Source organism: Ascidiella aspersa, chromosome 2 (assembly GCF_963924565.1).
Source record: "Ascidiella aspersa chromosome 2, kaAscAspe10.2, whole genome shotgun sequence".
NCBI classification, from domain to species: domain Eukaryota; kingdom Metazoa; phylum Chordata; class Ascidiacea; order Phlebobranchia; family Ascidiidae; genus Ascidiella; species Ascidiella aspersa.
Genome location: NC_139448.1, coordinates 24716860 through 24734338, shown reverse-complemented (window position 1 = coordinate 24734338; position 17479 = coordinate 24716860). Strand labels below are relative to the sequence as shown.

The following is a 17479-nucleotide window of genomic DNA, read 5'->3' as shown; positions in this document are numbered from 1 at the left end:
TATTAAATATAAAGTTGTGCAACTATTGTGCAGGTATATTATTTTAATAATTGTCGATTGACATAGCAGGCTCAGTATTTTCTGTAATTACTATTAATAACACCAGAAGGACGAACATCATCATTTTGTATAAATTTATATACAAAATGATAATAAAACAAAAGGCTAGATCAAAACTTTGTTGTTAATAATATTTCCAAGTTGTATTCCTTTTTCTGTAATTTAAAGACAATTTAATCAAATTTTGCATATTCTTAGTCAGAATGTAAGTGTCAATAAAAATGTAATTTTAAATCTTGCTATGGATGGAATCAAAAGGCAATGCAATATCAAAACAACTTCCTCTTGTGATGAAACAAATGTTTCTGTGCAATCTGAATTTCAATTAAACAAATATTTTGAACCAAGAATTTCCTACAGACAAACAAATATTTTCTCATCCCCTGTTGCTTACCGCCATAAAAGAAAATCTCCTAGATTTTTATTGCCCAACTTTGCAAAAAAAGAAACTAAAAGTTTCAATCTTTTAGAGGACACTTCAAATAATGTGTTCAATAACAACAATGTGGACCAGCCTCACATGCCCGATGTAAGACATGGAAATTCTATTCACAACGATACTGGAGTAATAAACTTTAAAAGTAAAGATAGTCTACAGAATGCCAAATGGAACAATTTTCACATGATGCCTTGTCTTGGTGCAATGGTTAGACATTCAGTAGTTAGTAAAGATGAAAAGCAAAATCAACCAAAAAAACACTTTGATACAAAGGATTTAATTAAAGGAAAGCCTCAATACCGTCGATTTTCAGGAGATTTAACAATAGGGCAGCTAGATATGGACAAGTCTGCACCTGAAGAATTCTTTAGAAGTTTGATAGCTAATACTCCTCTGGACGTCAAACAAAATGATGCAAATAGTTTTAATGTAATCCTTGAATCAACTTCTTTAAATTGTGAATCAAACAGTAATTTGTACCAATTTAAGGAAGCTGAGTTATTTCAAGAAGTAGACAAACCCCATTATTCAGCTGGTGATTTTTCAACGAAGTTGGCAAACCCTAAACTAATTTCTAAGAAGTTTTCTGAAAACACTAAACCCAAGTCTGTTTCATTTGGTGCAAGTAAGGACATTGATCTTTCATTGACACTTGACAAAACAATGAAATCACACAAAAAAAGTTACCAAGCAAGAGATGGAAAACATGGCAATGCTACACTTTCAAGTTCCAACAAATGTTTTCAAAATATTGTTTCTAATAATGTTCCAATGAAGTCAGTAGCTTCGATTAATTTGAAACGTGTTAATCAACATTTAGTAAATAATGCTACGTTGCCCTATTCAATTACTAAAAAAGATGCATCACTTCTTGAAACAAGCCATCAACTAATTCAACTGCAAGAGCCAAATGGTTTTAAAGTACACCAGAATGAAGAACTACTACTAATGTCAAGGTACTTTAATTATGCTAATAAACTTATAGAATGGAAAGTTTGTCCTAATGAAATATATATCCCCCATTAAATCGCAGTAAAATGCATTGCTAAAAGTCATTCGCTAGTGCTTATGGTTGTCAATAGTACTTCATTTGCGCCTTATAAATTTCAGGAGACAGTTATTGCAGCCTATATCAGGTGCACAGTTTTGAGTATAAATATCTCCCCTGCACAATATCTAAATTTTCCTAACTGTATCATTAATTTCTAAAATGTTTTTTTTTTCAAAACTAGCATTACCATTTTCGCAACATGACCTATGTATAAATATTTTGTTCATTGATATTGCTCCCTTTAATCAATACTTCCTTGATTATATCCAGTGGAGTTGGATGTGAAACTGGCGAGTTTGATATATTAAGTGCCACATTTCAAAGGTTAAATGTTCTAGTATCAGATCATTATGGGTACAATTTTATCTTACAAGGTAATAGCTAACTCATAGTCAAATGTGATTAATTAAGGTAAGGATATACAAGGAAGCATTGTAGTATGCTAAAGAAATTATTTTGGTGTACTCTTTCTAAATAGATAACAAAAATTGCCTTTTAAAAAAATTTGAAATACTAAAATATATATTTAAATGGGCTTCAATACCCTAAAATAATATAAATTAAAAAATGTAGATGGCTTGTTTCTTGGATTAAATTAACAAAATGAACAAAGATTTGTTTTCTTTTTTATTTGTACAAATTTAACATTCCAAGGATGCATGTTGATTTGAAAATATTTATGATAAACAACCCCTCACAATTGATATGTACAATATAATATACAGATATTTCAGACGATGGTTACAAAATTCAAGAATTAATCGGAAAATAAGACAGCAGGAAATCCTGAAACACAGAAAGTAAGTGAAATATTGAGCTTTATAACAATAACTATGTTTAAGGTAAAAGTCATTATCAATAAACAATAAACATGGACACCAAGTTTACAGTGCTTAAGGTGCTCCTGGCAAATCTTGTAAAATACTGTGTATTTTGTTTGATGCATTTAATATCAATATACCCTACTGCCACATAGATTATGACAGTTAGTTAAACAACTATATTAAGCATTGTTTGCCATAACTAGCAATTCAGCAAATACCTGGCTAGCATATAAATAATACTTGGTAGTTTGGGTTATTAAACAAACTTTTACAGTTATACCATCAAGACTGTTATTTGTTAAACAAAACTGATTGGACCATTAAATTGCATTCTTTTTTGCTTTTATCAAGCAATGAAAGAATTGAATAGCAATGTTTAATATAGCTTACTTCACAACTCGAAAATTTTTAGCATCCCTGATAAAAACCTAAGTTTGCATCCATGTATATAAATATGCTTAATTGGTAAAAAAATAGTTGAACCCATGAACCATTGTAGCTCATAACAAAAAGGAAAAACAGTTTTTACAGGGAAAAGCCCACAAATAAGAGATATCAAATACGCAGAAAAACAATATAATTAAAAAATGCCACTAATTCTTAGAAATAGTATAATGTTTAAGCCAACAGTCAAGAAATCTTTTTGTTAAATTTTGAATTTTTGTGTGGTGGAGAGACACTTTTAATTGTTCAACATTTTAACAAAATTTTTTTGGGGTTGTGCCTTTTGTTGAAAGACTATATTTAAATTTTTGTTTTTTGTTTAATTATCATTTAAGTGCGATCACACATTATCAATCAAGACAGTTGAGCCGACATTTTATGGCTTGGAGATTAAAGCAACTACTAAACAAATTAAAAGCACAAGAATTACATCGTCTTCACATGCTTGCAAAAGGATTTTCGGGTATTCTATTAAAAATAAATATTGGAAATCAATTGCAGTAATAGTTTTATTCTAAACTAAAGGTTATTAACTTTGCCTATAAATCGTTATCTCGTTCTTTGCTAAAACAGTCAGGGTTGACAACAATTAGACCCTTTTAATTTGTTTACTGGGATAACTGTAAAGAGGTAAGAGAATGTTAAAACTTAACAAGTCAGTCACTTTCATTTTTTTAGGTCTGCAGTGGCTTGTCCTAAAATGCAAGGAAAGGGATTGTTGGCTTGATAATTGTCGGAATTTAAAGACTCTCCGGTGGCACATATATATTTGGAGAATCAGGTTTTGTGTTTATTACCTTTCATTGTAGCAATAACCACTACTTTTCTTTGTTTGTTTAGTGGATTGTGGCTGTTTTGTTAGGTATTTTTTTTATGCTAATGTAGGTTACAGGAAAAAAAGAGAAAAAGGCTGCTCTTAAGCTTTACCAGATGGAGAATTGGTTTACAAAATAAAAAAACGTTGCAAACTTTTGCAGTCAAACAATCAAAAAAAAGTTTGTTTAAGGTAAATTACTTGCATATATTTTAAGAAAATTATTCTTTTAATTCCTTTATTTATTAGTTTTATAGCACATGGAAGTTAAAGTTTGAAGTTCATGAAGTCAAATTGTTAGCTGTTCGTTTTCATCGAATTAAACTGAAACAAAAAGCATTGCGCAATTGGATATTATTTACAGGTATTATCAACATATTTTTGTTTCAAAAAAACATTAAAGCAAAGCCGCATACTTATAAGACTGAAAATTAATTTAATGCAGTAGCATTTGATCCAGATTTCAATACTTTAAAATACTAATGCATTTTTTTGCTGTTTTCAGCTGATCGTGATGTGGTGAACTCTCAAACCGCACTAGCTCACCAAAAGTACAAGTTTATCACACTTAAAAAGCTGTTTATTATGTGGAAAAATGCTTCTAAAATTATTAGCCAAGTTCGTAAATTGCAAATCAAGAAGGTACATTTTTACTAGTTTTTTTTTCTCACATTATTCTATACTTAACATAATTGATTTAGATACTCACCTATGAAATCTCACTGAAATGCTATGTTTCTGTTGCATATGTTTTTTACATATTCATATATCAGTCTATTAGTTAGACTTTCCTTAATGAATGTGGAAGGGTATTATTGTATATATCTTTTTGTTTCTATAAAGATAAACATTTTTTTAAGATTCTAAAAAAATACTTTCTTGTTTGGACATATTCAACAAAGTATTTGAAAATGTATCATTCCAATCAAAATCATGCTGCCGTGCTTAAACGACAGAATAGCCTTCTAAGATCTTCACTAATTTATTGGAAAAGGCAATTAACTTTCAAGATAGTCATAAAAAAATGCAATAAAAACATTTTACGGTAAGTATTTTTTAAAATTTTTTTATCATAGCTCTAGCTATTAATAAATCTATGTTTATATTGTATGTAATCTTTTAAATTTTAGTCTTTACACTTCTTATACCTTTTGCACTTCTAGATTTTCTTTTTGTTACTGGAGGCATGAATTCCAGATTTCAGCAACAACAAATGTCTTTGCTTCTCAGTACAGTAATAAGCTTCTAATGAAACAAGGATTTAAAAATTGGAAACAGTTTTGTGAGACTGCTTGTATAAGAAAGTAAGTCTAATACATCTTAACAACTTAACATAGAACAATGTTTTCAAAATATGGTAAACCTGTTTTTGTAACTTAGAAATAAAGCTGAAAAGAAAATTGTAAAATGTCAACTCATTCCATACTTCAACAAATGGAAACAGATTACTGCGAACAAAAAGTGTCTCGCTGAAAAGCTAAACTTGTTTTTATGTGCTAAAAGTCAGGTAACAGACTATATCATTCATGTTGATAGAGAATATTGTTCATTCAGTTTGATTGGTATCCAATAAGTTATCAATAAATGTGAATATTTTTTAAATAATAGACACATGTAAAGGGTTCATGGAAACGATGGATTTCAAAATTCTATGCGAAAATTCTTAAAAAGTTTAAGCATCAGCAATGGAGTGATGAATGTGCCAGAAGTGCTTTCAGAAAATGGGTGCAATTCACAAAACAAAAGACTTTAAAAAATAAAAATGAAGAGTTATTGGTTGCAGGTAATGTAGCAGTTTTCCTTATTTAGTTATATCAATTTATAAAATGATAACTTCAAAAAACATTTTAAAGGTATAAATATTAAGCTGAAGTAAAAATCTATGAATTGCATAATGTTAATATTATAAACATATATGGTAGGTATCAGAAATTTGTATCTCAGGTTGTTTCAAAATCTGGGTGAGAGAAACTAGAAACAGGCAATCTGCAAACCACAAAGTAAAACTGTTTACTAGGAAAATTTGCAGAAACAAAGGGGCATTCATGTTTTGGGCATGGTATGAATACACTCAACACTCAAAGTTGATCAAACCCTTCTTAAAAAAGAGAGAGCGAAAACTAACTTCAAGGTACCATACAAAAAGCGAAAAAAAATGTAATACCTTTATTTTTTTAGTTTGTTTGTTAAATGCAATAACTTATGTAGCTAATATTGAAAGTTACATTTTGAAGTCAGTGTAGAAGTCTAAAATTTTTAGGATTTTTGATTCTTGGCGAAGTGTACTTGACAAAAGGCATGAGTTAAACAAGTTGTTGAATACTCACAAATTGCTTATACAATGTAAAACTTTTAAAATTTGGAAACATGAAGCCACTGTCCTGAAAATCATGGAGGAACATAAATCTAAAACCAAGCTGTTGTTTTTAAAAAAGCATTTGTCGGGTTGGAAAAAGGTAAACTTAAGATTTTGCTATAAATTGAAACAAAAATGCAATATATCAACTTCTCGTGTTTTTCACTTTAAAAAAAATCTTGTTCTGCAGCTAATTATAGAAAAACGTTTAATTTTAATTACACGTCATCAATTAAATGTTTCAAAAAAATCCCTGTTAATTACTCCACGCCTTTTTAAAAGCAATCACCAAGACCAATTTCGTCTCACAGGACAAATGCGAATCGTCAGCTAGTATTATTGCGGTCTGACGCCTATTTCCTAATAAAGATAAACATCGATTGTGGTTTATTAACAGAAATGTTTTTTGATGCAAATGGGAAATGGGAATTTTAATGAAAATTTTCGTTCATATGGGGCCCAGCTTTGTATTTTATAAAATATTTTTATGTATTTTTTCAATGATAAATAATATATTTAAATCAATAAAGTTCACCACAACCACAAAATTTTGTATCCAGCCTGTTACTTTATTCTTAGTGTTTGGCACAATCACCAGTCCTTAAAGTTATCCGGCCCTAATGGTTTGGCTTAATAACAATTGCTATTTGATTGTTTAGTACAACTTTATGATTTTTTACGATACAGTATACAGACCAGCAAGGAACCGTCCGATGTTTATATCAACAGCATAACAAGTTTTACCTGAAAAAACTTCTCCATACCTGGTCAAGTCGGGCAAAACAATGTTCTAAAGAAAATCTAGAAAAGATTAAACGAGAACAAAAAAGGCGCAAAACATTGCTAGACTGTTTTCAAAGGTATGATTATTTCTAATTGAGACGTGATAAAATTAAAATTTAGCTTAGTCGGATGGGTAAAAGCATGATTATGTGTTTGTTACATTTGCATTTTAAATCTTTTATTTTAAACATGCAACTGTAAGTAGATGGAAAGAAGACGTTCGTTACGAGAAAATTCGTTTGGAAGATTCCCTTATCTGGTTTGCAAAAGGCCAAGATCTCGACATGAAACTTTCTACGTTCAAGAGATGGAAATGGGCACTTATTAAACATAGAATCGCCGCACAGTTTTACTCCAGCAAGGCAAAACAGGATTTAAAAGTAAGTGCTTTTTAGTCAAAAAAAAAGATGGGAATGTTTTACAATTTAACTAATAAAGCATTTGCAAAACGGTGGCAAAAAGTTTTGTTACGCTCGATACCTAAATTTCCAGCTAAGCCATTTTTTGTTATTTCAGTTTTATCATGTAGTTGTGGGTCGCGTGATAACCCACAACTACATGAGTACAATTATTGTACTATATTATAAAAGTAGCCAATTGGGCTTTCAGTAGCTCTTTAAGGGTATTTTGGGACGCAGCAAATAAATTGCCGACCACTGAGGTATTGTTTTCTCGTACTAAATCTTTCAATTAGTCCACCATGACTTTTTTTAAATCAACCATGTTTATTGACAGGTTGTATTTCATGCTTGGATCGAAATAACTCGGGAAACTATCGCGCAGCATACCCAGCAATTCAACGAACAACTTCAGCAAAAATCAAAGATTGTGTATGACTGGTCATCGGATTGTGCAGATACCTCTGACAGTTCTTGTGTTTCACGATGTCTTCAGTCTAACAGAAATCACTCTAGTCATTTGAAACCCGCGAACAGTCGTATTTTTTCAGTGGAATCAAACGAAACGGCGCATAGCAGCCACGCTATATTGAGTGATTCAGGATTTGAGGTTGCAAATGACTCGTCCTCCGACATGTCAAGCGTGAAAGGCAAATTTGCTCCATTTGTAAATAACCTGCGCGATCTAACTTTTATCGCTAATCACCAAGAAATCGATTTTCCAAATTTCTGTCGGTTTAAACAAAGTGGTGACTTGGCATTCTCACGTGAAAGTTTTCCGTCTAACGAACCGGACAGTTGTACAACCCTTAACAAGTTGGACGACAGTGCGTCCAGCGCAGGAACTTTGACGATTCAAGATATCGCCGATGCAAGTGAATTTAGTTCGAATCTTTCTCGCAAGTTTGACGATGAACAAAAACAGGCATTTTATATTGAAAAAAGTGAAACTTTTGCTTGTGCGGATCGAAGTTTAACATTTCGTGATACGTCGTCCGAAAAATGTTATATTATGGAGACCAGTGCGATTGAAGATGTGACCGTATCTTTCAGCAATTTGCGCAAACCAGGAATCAAAAGTTTATGCCTTGATGGTAAGTATTTCGGCAAGTTTTGTTCAGGCAAATGGCTCCATAGTTAAAAATCATTGGATTAATTGTAAATCGTATAAATGTTTTACCGCGCTGATATCTTTTTTTGAGCTATTATGCGCTATATTTGCTAGCCAATAAGAAAAAAAGCTTCGTTTTACTTTTTCTTTAAAATGATCAATTTTTACTTTAGAATCGCCAAAGATGAGACTGGAGCGCTTGGCCAAATTCGCTATCGCCAGATTGTTGCATCCTTCGCTGAGTCATGCTTTTTACCAGTGGAAACGGCTGATTCACACCAATAAATGGCGCAAGTTTGCAGAGCTAAAATCTGAGAAACAATGCATTACGAAGACAACGTCAAAATACTTCAAGTAAAAAATTTTTTTTTTTTTTTGATCTGTGTAACTATAGCATTAATAAAAATAATCGTTTTTTATCGCCAACGTTTTGATTAATGAACCATTGCTTGTTACTTTTTGCAGTGAATGGCGACGCCAATACAACTCAGCAATGAATAGTTCGCAATATCGAAAATCGAAGCTAATTCGGCCAGCATTTCAAGCTCTCTTGAGTTGGTGTCAATTTAAACGACGGACTAACAAGTAATGTGGAGCAATATGCCAATATTATAAAACGAACATTCTATATGTGAAACTAATTTTCCGTGTTGGTCGTAATACTTTTTAGAATGAAATGCACTGCTGGAAATCTTACTGGACGACGGTTGCAGAAAAGTCATTTTGATCAGTGGAGAAAATTACTCAGGCAGAAGCGCGAACTAAATGGTTGGTTCCGGACATAAAAAGTCAATAATTAATACTTGCTTTTCTCCGTAAAAAACACGCTTTTTTCCTGATGCTCATTCAGATATCCTTGCTTATTGGAAGAGTCGAGTCAGCGACCATAATCAGCTGAACCAGAGCGGCAAAGAGCTGCGTCAAAAACGCGACTCGGCCCTTGTGAGATCATTCTTTGACATCTGGAGAACAAGAATAGTTCAGCTCCAAAAATGCGACCAACATCACCGGGAGGTTGTTATGCTGCGAGCTCTAAGGTCTTGGTGCTATGCGAAGAAGCAATGCACCAAAAAGAAAGGGCAAATCACTGAGCTTCGTATAACGCTCGTTCGAAGAAAATACCTACAAACATGGAGAAGGTAATTTACGTTTTAGCGTAATCGATTTATGGTATATAACTTTAACTGGACTTGTACAAAGTACAATTAATGATAAGATTAAAAAATTTGTACCGATACCGGTGTCAAGCCTGTTTTTGACATAACGCAATACTTTTAAATGTTTTTATGCCGCTTAAGGCACGCGTTACGGTGAATATATATATTATGTACAATGTACATTGTTGAGGTTCAATTGTAGGATGCTCGCTCGTACGATGGCAGTGGACGCTTTGCGATTTGCCAACAAACGAAGATGGTTGGTCAATTTGCTGGGAAGATGGAAACGCAACGCAATAGGTAATAAAATGACCTGGAGGTTTAACAGGCGTAAAAGCCATATATTGCGGTGCGTTATAAAAGCTCTACAAAAGAAATATTTTAAACTGTAACTTATTATTCCTTAATCCGTCAAAGTTTGACAAAGACAAGGTTTTCCGTTTACCAATACGTTTAACAGAAAAACAAAAAAAAGTTTAATATTTACTAAAATTTTAAAAGCTATTGGTAACATATTTCTTTGATTTTATTTCACACATGTGCAATTTCGGTCGTACCTTGTTTTTTGAATAACATTAAATTGCAACACTAATGCGCTGTGAAATTTAGTTAGCGAATATTGTCTGTCAATTTAAAACCAGTTGATGTTTAGAATGAAGTAGTAGTCTGCTATTGTTACTGCTGTGTGCACGTTTACAAATTTCACCCTTGTCGACCAGAGCAACGAAATCGCACCTTGGCACTGCAGCGTTTCTGTGTTGACTCGCGTTTGGAAAGTCTTCGAACCTGCTTTGCCCTTTGGCACCACAAGTGTCAACTGCGCAGTACCGCCGACAGATCACGTGATCGAACGTTGTTAGGCAAGAGCATCGTCACATGGCGGAGATACATCCTGGACAAAAAGCTTGAACGAGTTCACGTTCAAACCGCTGTCGGCGCTAGACGGACCCGCGTTGTGAGTGAACCTTATTATAACAGCTGTGATAGTAACACCGCTTTTCAACTTTCATCAAAAAAAAAATATATATATAACCCTGTGGATTCAACTCAATGTATATAATTTAAGTGAAGTACAAAATAGTTTTAGTCGCTATCCACACCCGAGATGATCTTAGGATGATCTTGAAGTTTTCAACAACAGTTTATTTAAAATCTTTGTTTGTCAATTAGCATATTGTTCAATTTGCTATCAGTTAATAAACAACCTGTCGGTATTTGAAAGTTTTTTTTTAGATGTCGACTTGTTTTTCGATCTGGAAGCGTCAACACGCACTCAACAAACTTGTGCAGCAGTTTCGCGTCATCTTACTCTGCCACCAGTTTGTCAAGTGGAAAAAACAGCTGCAATACAAACGGTGATTAATTAAAAACTAATTAAAACTTAGCATTATGCGAAAGCTTTTTTGTGTTTTGACGTTGTTGCCTTATTTGCTGCCATGAAAAAAAACAAAAACAAAAACACTTAGCTAAAAATTAATATTTTTGTGATTTTTAGGACCATTGTACCCTAAATGAACGGTTGTAATAAACCCTGATGAAACAATAATCGCATAAAATAATTTATCTGCATAATTGTTCAACACATTGGAACTAATACTGTTCGCAAATATACAGATCGTTGCGTTTATTGTACGACTTTCAACAGTGTTTTGTAATTCAGAGCGATATCAATGGGCGAACAGTCGACACTGAGGAGATGTTTTTACCTCTGGATCCAAGCAAAGTTAGCGTCACAAAAAGAAAGGGCTATCGCTCGAAAAATCGTTGCCAAATGGTATTGCCAACAAGTTTTTCTTTACGAATAAAATTCGCTTAGTTTTTTTGTTTAATGCACTTTGAGTTTTATTTTGCAAAAATAAAACTTCGATTTAAACAGCGAAATACATGTAAGCTAATGAACTGCTAGCTTTTGTGCGCCTGGCTTAATTTTAAAATCCATACCTAGCTTTAATGTAAATCAAAAAAATTAATACCAAACGTTTATTGTTTGCATTGAAAATAGTTACAAATTACAACCATGGAGGTAATTCCACAGGCCATAATACATTTTTTCAACTTTTATCGTTTTTAAAGTATTGTGAATCAAATATTCTTCCAAAGGCACGATTTTACCACCAAAAATCGACAACTCTCCCTCAAGGTGGACTGCGTTATTTCGTCCCGATCAAGCTTAAACAAGGAAATTGCTTTTAATCAGTGGCTTATTGCCTCCGAACAGTCCCAAGCTGCCCGCGAGCACTTTCGGACGCAGTATCTGGAGAGGTATAATTTCGTATTGCTATTTTTTTAACTGTTGAGTTAGTTTGGTAGGAAAACTACCAAGGCTTTCGCTAATTGCACCGAAAAAATAAAGTGACACAAAAAAGACTTTTTTTTTCTATTTACTTATCTTGTTACCAAATGTTCTCAAATGAAATTTGAATAGTGCTATGTTGCATATTTAAACCAATCGTAGATTTCTTAATACGTAGGGCGAATATTTTTTGATAATAATAAATTTGTCCTAACCAGAAATACACCTAAAGCAATTTTCAAGTTTGAGCTGAACCTAATGCTATCCAGGCTTGCGTTGTTAATTCTGCCAGCTGGCGTATACCTTATCTCGCTCCAATGAAAAATTAATATAGTTAAAACGTTGTTGAATGTAATTCAAAACAAAATTTTGATATTTTTGTGAACTGAACAATAATAATTTAAAAATGCCCATTACAGCTTTTGTTACCGATTTTTGTGCAGTTTGTAAACGATTTTGAGTTGAAATAATTTTGACAAATTTGGTTAAAGTAAAAAAATACGCCCTACTAATAAAATATTGCTGCAAAGCTCATTTTAGTCACCCAATATTTTTATGTGAAACACTTGTCCTTTTTTGTATTGCAGGGTTTTTGCAGCCTGGCGCCTGGAGGCACACCATATAGGAAGCGAAAAACGAAAGCTAAGGCAATTTCTTACGACATCTCAACGTGCTTTATTACAGAAATCCTGGAAAAGGTAAGTGTGTTACTCTACGCACTTTATCAACTATAATTCTAAGCTTTTTTTTCTTAACATACATTAAAATAATCTTCTTTTGTAACGTGTATGCAGAACGTTTTATGTTTGAAATTTTATCTTAGTTGGAAATTTCAACTTTACCGTCTTCGCGAACTAAACCATGACCAAGTTGAATTGACTCATAACCTACGGAAACTTCGTCTGCATGGTTTTTGGTTGAAATGGAAACGCTGTGCAAATTCTAAAATAGCTCACAGGCATTTTAACTTGGAGCTCACAAAAAAGGTTCGTGTGTCATTTTGTACGCAAACAGTCGTTTCGTAAAACTTTCTTACTGGACATTTATATCACAGTTTGGGTTCGTACAAAATTTATAGATGTGTAACACCACTCTGGCCGATCTCGGATACGCAGAAATAAGCATACATTTTATCGTAGCTAACTTTAAAAATTTGGATTTTTAAGCTGGATTCTTTTGAATTTAACTGCTCTATTTATTATTCGGCCAATGCCCAAGTGGCGCGTTTCCTTGGTACAGAAAAAAAAAACAGCAATCAGTTTTCAATGTAAAGCGGACGTATTGTGACTTAAACCGAGTGCGACCTTGGCTAAACTACAATAAAAGTGAAGTAAAGATACGATTTAGCCTAAAATATGTCGTATTACCTTCGAAATATGTATATGAACAATTTTGGGTATTATAATGTGGAAATTTTAGTCCAATCCTTTTTTACAGAGGAAATACGACAAAAATATTAATCATTTTAAATAAGCAAAATGATTTTTTCGTAAATACCGTTCTTCATAACAATCACAAATGCAAACTATTTAATTTCCAGGTGTTTATTTCGTGGCGTGCTCTCGCCAACAAATCACAAAGCACGAAGAATGATTTAAAGACGTTTCAAGCATCGAACGAGAAAGTTTGTTTGGCCTTGTATGTTTCAAAATGGAGGTCGGCGTGTGCTGACGCCCGCAAAGCAAAAATATGCTCTGCTAAATGGCAGAAGTTATGCGCGATTTCCAGGTATTTTTTAAATTGCAGACTGTTTGTCATTCAAACAAGTACAAAGTTTGTTATTTTCTTTGGCGTATATCGGAAACTGTTTTCTGAAGTATTTTATTAGTGAAGATTTATTTTCTTTAAAAAATGCACCAGAAGCAAATACAAAGGTTTATTACGTTCAATTTAAATTTACAGCTATCGTTAGTGAGGATATGATAAAGTTTTGATCGATGCTTGCCCATCATTACGCGCCCTTAGTTATAAAACTGGAGTTTGCTTTAGTGGGCAGCTCGCAAAATCGTGCAAATCACCACATCCTTATGTTCAATATTTGTAGTTAAATCTTCGAAATTTATATGAAATATTGTAGGATTCACAAAGGTGTGTTATTAAGTAATTTCCTTATTAAAGGTGGAAAAAGCATGTCGCAAGAGAACTTGAGATCCGTAATCAGTTGCGGAGAATTACTTTTGTGCAAAACACATCCTTGATAACGGTGAGCAGAATGTTTTCCATTTTGTTCTGTCGCGTAATATATTTCTACACAAACCCACTCCCAGTTTTAAAGTAGAATGAATCATGTGTAGTAGGCTCTCATTTTATGGAAATAACTCATTTTTGTAATGTAGACATACTTTGCGATTTGGCGACAGCGTTGCAATTACGTCAAAATCATCGAGCTTCAAGCTAACCAGTGTAAGAAGACATTCCAAACTACGACAATGAAAACATCGTGGGATATCTGGAAGAAAAAGCATCAAATGGTTTGCGAGCGTAGTTTTGTTGTAGCCTTTTTTATTTATTTTTTTCAATTTTTTTTACTTTTTATCGAATAGATTACCAGAAACCCTTGGATAAATTCTAAACTTTGAAATTTGAATTTAACAGGAAAAGGCCAGGCTGCTGAGAGTGACTCAGCTAGAATCAAAAGTTTTCGCAAGATGGCGGCATTTGGTTACACGGCGGCGCTTAAATGTTCACGCGGAAATGTTCCGTCGTCGCACGGAACTTCGCTCTTATTTTATCTCGTGGAAAGAACATTTGAAGGTAATTTATCGCAAGGACAGCTATTCCGGCGTTCAGTAAAATTTAGAACCTAACTTGGTCAAGAGTTTATATTTTGCTTTTTTAAAGTTTGCGACGCAAACTTTACGATTGCATGATTGTTTTGCATTTAGCAATATTCTTACTGAAAAAAAAATAAACTCGTGTTATCCTCGCATTTGTCTTGGACTGAATTCTTCTTTAAACATAAACTATACTACCCCATATTTCTAGTAAGCATCTTTCTTATGAGATAACACAGGTCTCGTTTGATTAAATATTGATAAAGTTTGCATAAATCAAAATATTTATTTTTGTACGGAACCTTAATATACGTACAACATATCTTAAAATAGTAATATTTATATTCTACAGGTTCGACACTTTCGACGTCAACGTAATTGTAATGTCACAAACACAATTTGGCAAAATTGGAAACTCAAAACGGCGATGTCGCTCCATGCTCCAGAATATGTAGGTTTAAACGTCTCTTGTAAATAGAACTCAACAGGCACCAGCTTTACTGTGATTCAAGCATAAACCTATTTTCTACCAAAAGTGCCTTAGCTTATTATTTAAAAAACATTGTAGTACCCTTTAGCTTAAAATATTCTTTTAGGCTCACAAATTTAAAACTATTCTAAGCAGTCGAGATAACCGATACTTAAACAGTGGAATACGTGGAAACAAAAGTGCAGTTGGTAAATTAATAACCCAAGCTATGGTCTTGTACAGCATCACAAGTATTAATGGGTTATAGAATACTAGTAAATTTAAATTTTAACTGAATAGGTCTAACTGGTTTTGTTTATGTTTTTGCGACTAAAACGATCAAGAGTTACGTGACTTTCATGTTTGCTAGCGATATTTAATCCAATTTTTTTACGTGATTTTCGACGTGGTTGTATACCGTTTTATTTGTTATTGCTTTACAAATTTCCTGATTTGTCTTGATGTGCTACAACGCATAACAGTAGCGGTAAAACAAATGTTATCTAGACCAACGCTACTTGCGACAAAGAAAATAGATACGTGGAAACTTGAGCCAGGCTGAATCTTATTTATTGTTTAAATAATTGTATATATTCTTCCAATATTCATCTACGCAAAACTATAGAATTCAACGAGCAAGATGGTAGCACATTTCCGTCGGTGACGTTGTTACTGCCACGATTTGACCCAGTCGACTTCTTTGTTTTCCCGATGTTATGTTTTATTACGTGACATATCTAGAGTGTCTTCGGATTTTCAAATAAAGATGACGTCATTATGACGCGTCGAACGTAACCTTTTTTTAATTTCTGGTAGCTAGTTCGTAGGGCAACCCTCTGTAGGATTTTTTTTTTGATTTTTTCATGCTGTAATATTAGTTTAAAATAGTTGGCATTTCCTTTGAAAGTGCTACCTCTCATTTGTCATTGTTTTCTGACAGAATCGCCTTGCAACGATGCGCAGATTTTGGAAGATTTGGAGGATCGCGTTTGTCGAACAGCAAGCAGTTGTGGAAGTTGTGGACTCGCTCAACGTTGATTTGCTGCGAACGACGTTCAGTGCCTGGAGGTTGGTTGGTGTTTTAGCAAGTTTACCTGTTTTTAAGTGTGCACTATTTAAGGTCTTCCCGAACGTTTTAGTCTTCGACGCCGTTTTATACAACGACTTTCTGCGACTCAGAGATAAGCATATAATTTATCGTTGTCTGCTTTTACGCGCATTGTTTACGTAACGTGTCAGGGGTAGATTTTCGCATTAGTTTTAGCATTTACACTACGAATTCGGAAGAAAATGCGCTGACGTAACACTCCGTGAAAAATTTATGTAGCCTATTTCGGGACACCTTAAGTTTATTGCGCTACCCGGCAACCTCTATTTTTTAAAGCTCTGTCCATATAGATTTATGCAAGCTACCCCGAAATAAGCTGGTACATACACATATAGTAAAGAGTTGTAACATTGGTTCAGTTCCATCTTGAGGAAAATATTTTTGTGTAATTTTTGTAATTCAACTGGCGCAATTAACGTTCCTTTTTTACTGAAACTAAACAAAATTTTTCATATTTATTGCTTCAGATTGTAATTTGCGTACATTTAATGTCTGCAGGTCGACTCTCGCCCCAAAGAAGACTTTCTCGCGTCCTTCTTCGACAGTTTCCTCTCCACGCTTCAGCAAATCTAGAAGTCGAATTCCGCGGCCCAGTCCCCGCAAATGCAAAAGTCTCAATTCCGACCGTTACGAGCAGCATTGACCGCTCTTTTTGTTTGATTTGTCTGCACCTTTCAAACGTTGCCTTAGTAATTCGGGTTTTACCTGGTTCGCTGTGAAACATCCGTTTTGTAAATTTGTTACATTTTTTTTAGTTTGAAAGTAAGCTTGTAGTAGTTTGTTATCTTGCCCTTTTCACTCACTGATGTAACTATAACGTCCTTTGTTTTGTAGTAAGTATTTTTTTAAACAAGTGTTACTAGAGTTCAGTGTTATATATTTAAAAGTTGCTATAGCTTTTTGGCTTTAAATTCTTGTGAGAAATGAATGAAACTTGGTTTTCATTTGCATGTCACTTTGCACTAGCTTTTGATTTTTTATTAGCTTGTCCACTGCCCCGTCCTACTCTTCGAAGTGTAGATGTTATATTTTATATATCCCAATATGTGTTGATTTACATTTATATGTTTTGTCTTGCCACTTAAGAAATGGTACATATCTACCATTTGAAAAAAGAATTAGAAAAACGCAGTAACCTGAAACGTGTATAATTTAATGTTGTGTAGCTCCATTTTGTAAAACTTTTTTACAATCTAAATAGCGTTTAAATTGTTTGGAAAAATTTTAAATTTTGGAATGTTCTTCAATTTTTTTGTAAAACTTTTCTTTTTTTAATGTTGTATCACAGTCGTGTTCCATGTTGACGTTTATGAGCAATTTGCAATGTGGAAATAAAAAATTTGTTCGAGTTAAATGTGTATGCAATCAACAAAAGGGTCATTAGATTAATTCTATATT

At 33.3% G+C, this 17479-nt stretch overlaps 1 protein-coding gene across 1 annotated transcript; it reads left to right on the top strand.

Annotated features, from left to right (window-relative positions):
- The first annotated feature begins 264 nt into the window (after window positions 1–264).
- On the top strand, window positions 265–17429 carry LOC146164453 (uncharacterized). The gene is made up of 34 exons (XM_083381726.1): window positions 265–1455; window positions 2276–2350; window positions 3154–3281; window positions 3497–3599; window positions 3704–3824; window positions 3882–3996; window positions 4138–4274; window positions 4493–4677; window positions 4796–4936; window positions 5013–5139; window positions 5241–5415; window positions 5577–5763; window positions 5893–6088; window positions 6676–6848; window positions 6977–7151; window positions 7507–8263; window positions 8454–8634; window positions 8746–8865; window positions 8951–9048; window positions 9131–9419; window positions 9640–9737; window positions 10157–10392; window positions 10671–10792; window positions 11098–11211; window positions 11538–11699; window positions 12318–12428; window positions 12554–12716; window positions 13271–13458; window positions 13849–13933; window positions 14067–14201; window positions 14326–14484; window positions 14857–14955; window positions 15914–16041; window positions 16580–17429. The coding sequence occupies exons 1-34, from the start codon at window positions 302–304 to the stop codon at window positions 16722–16724; spliced, it is 6582 nt and encodes a 2193-aa protein (XP_083237852.1). The 5' UTR covers window positions 265–301; the 3' UTR covers window positions 16725–17429.
- Window positions 17430–17479: the final 50 nt, after the last annotated feature.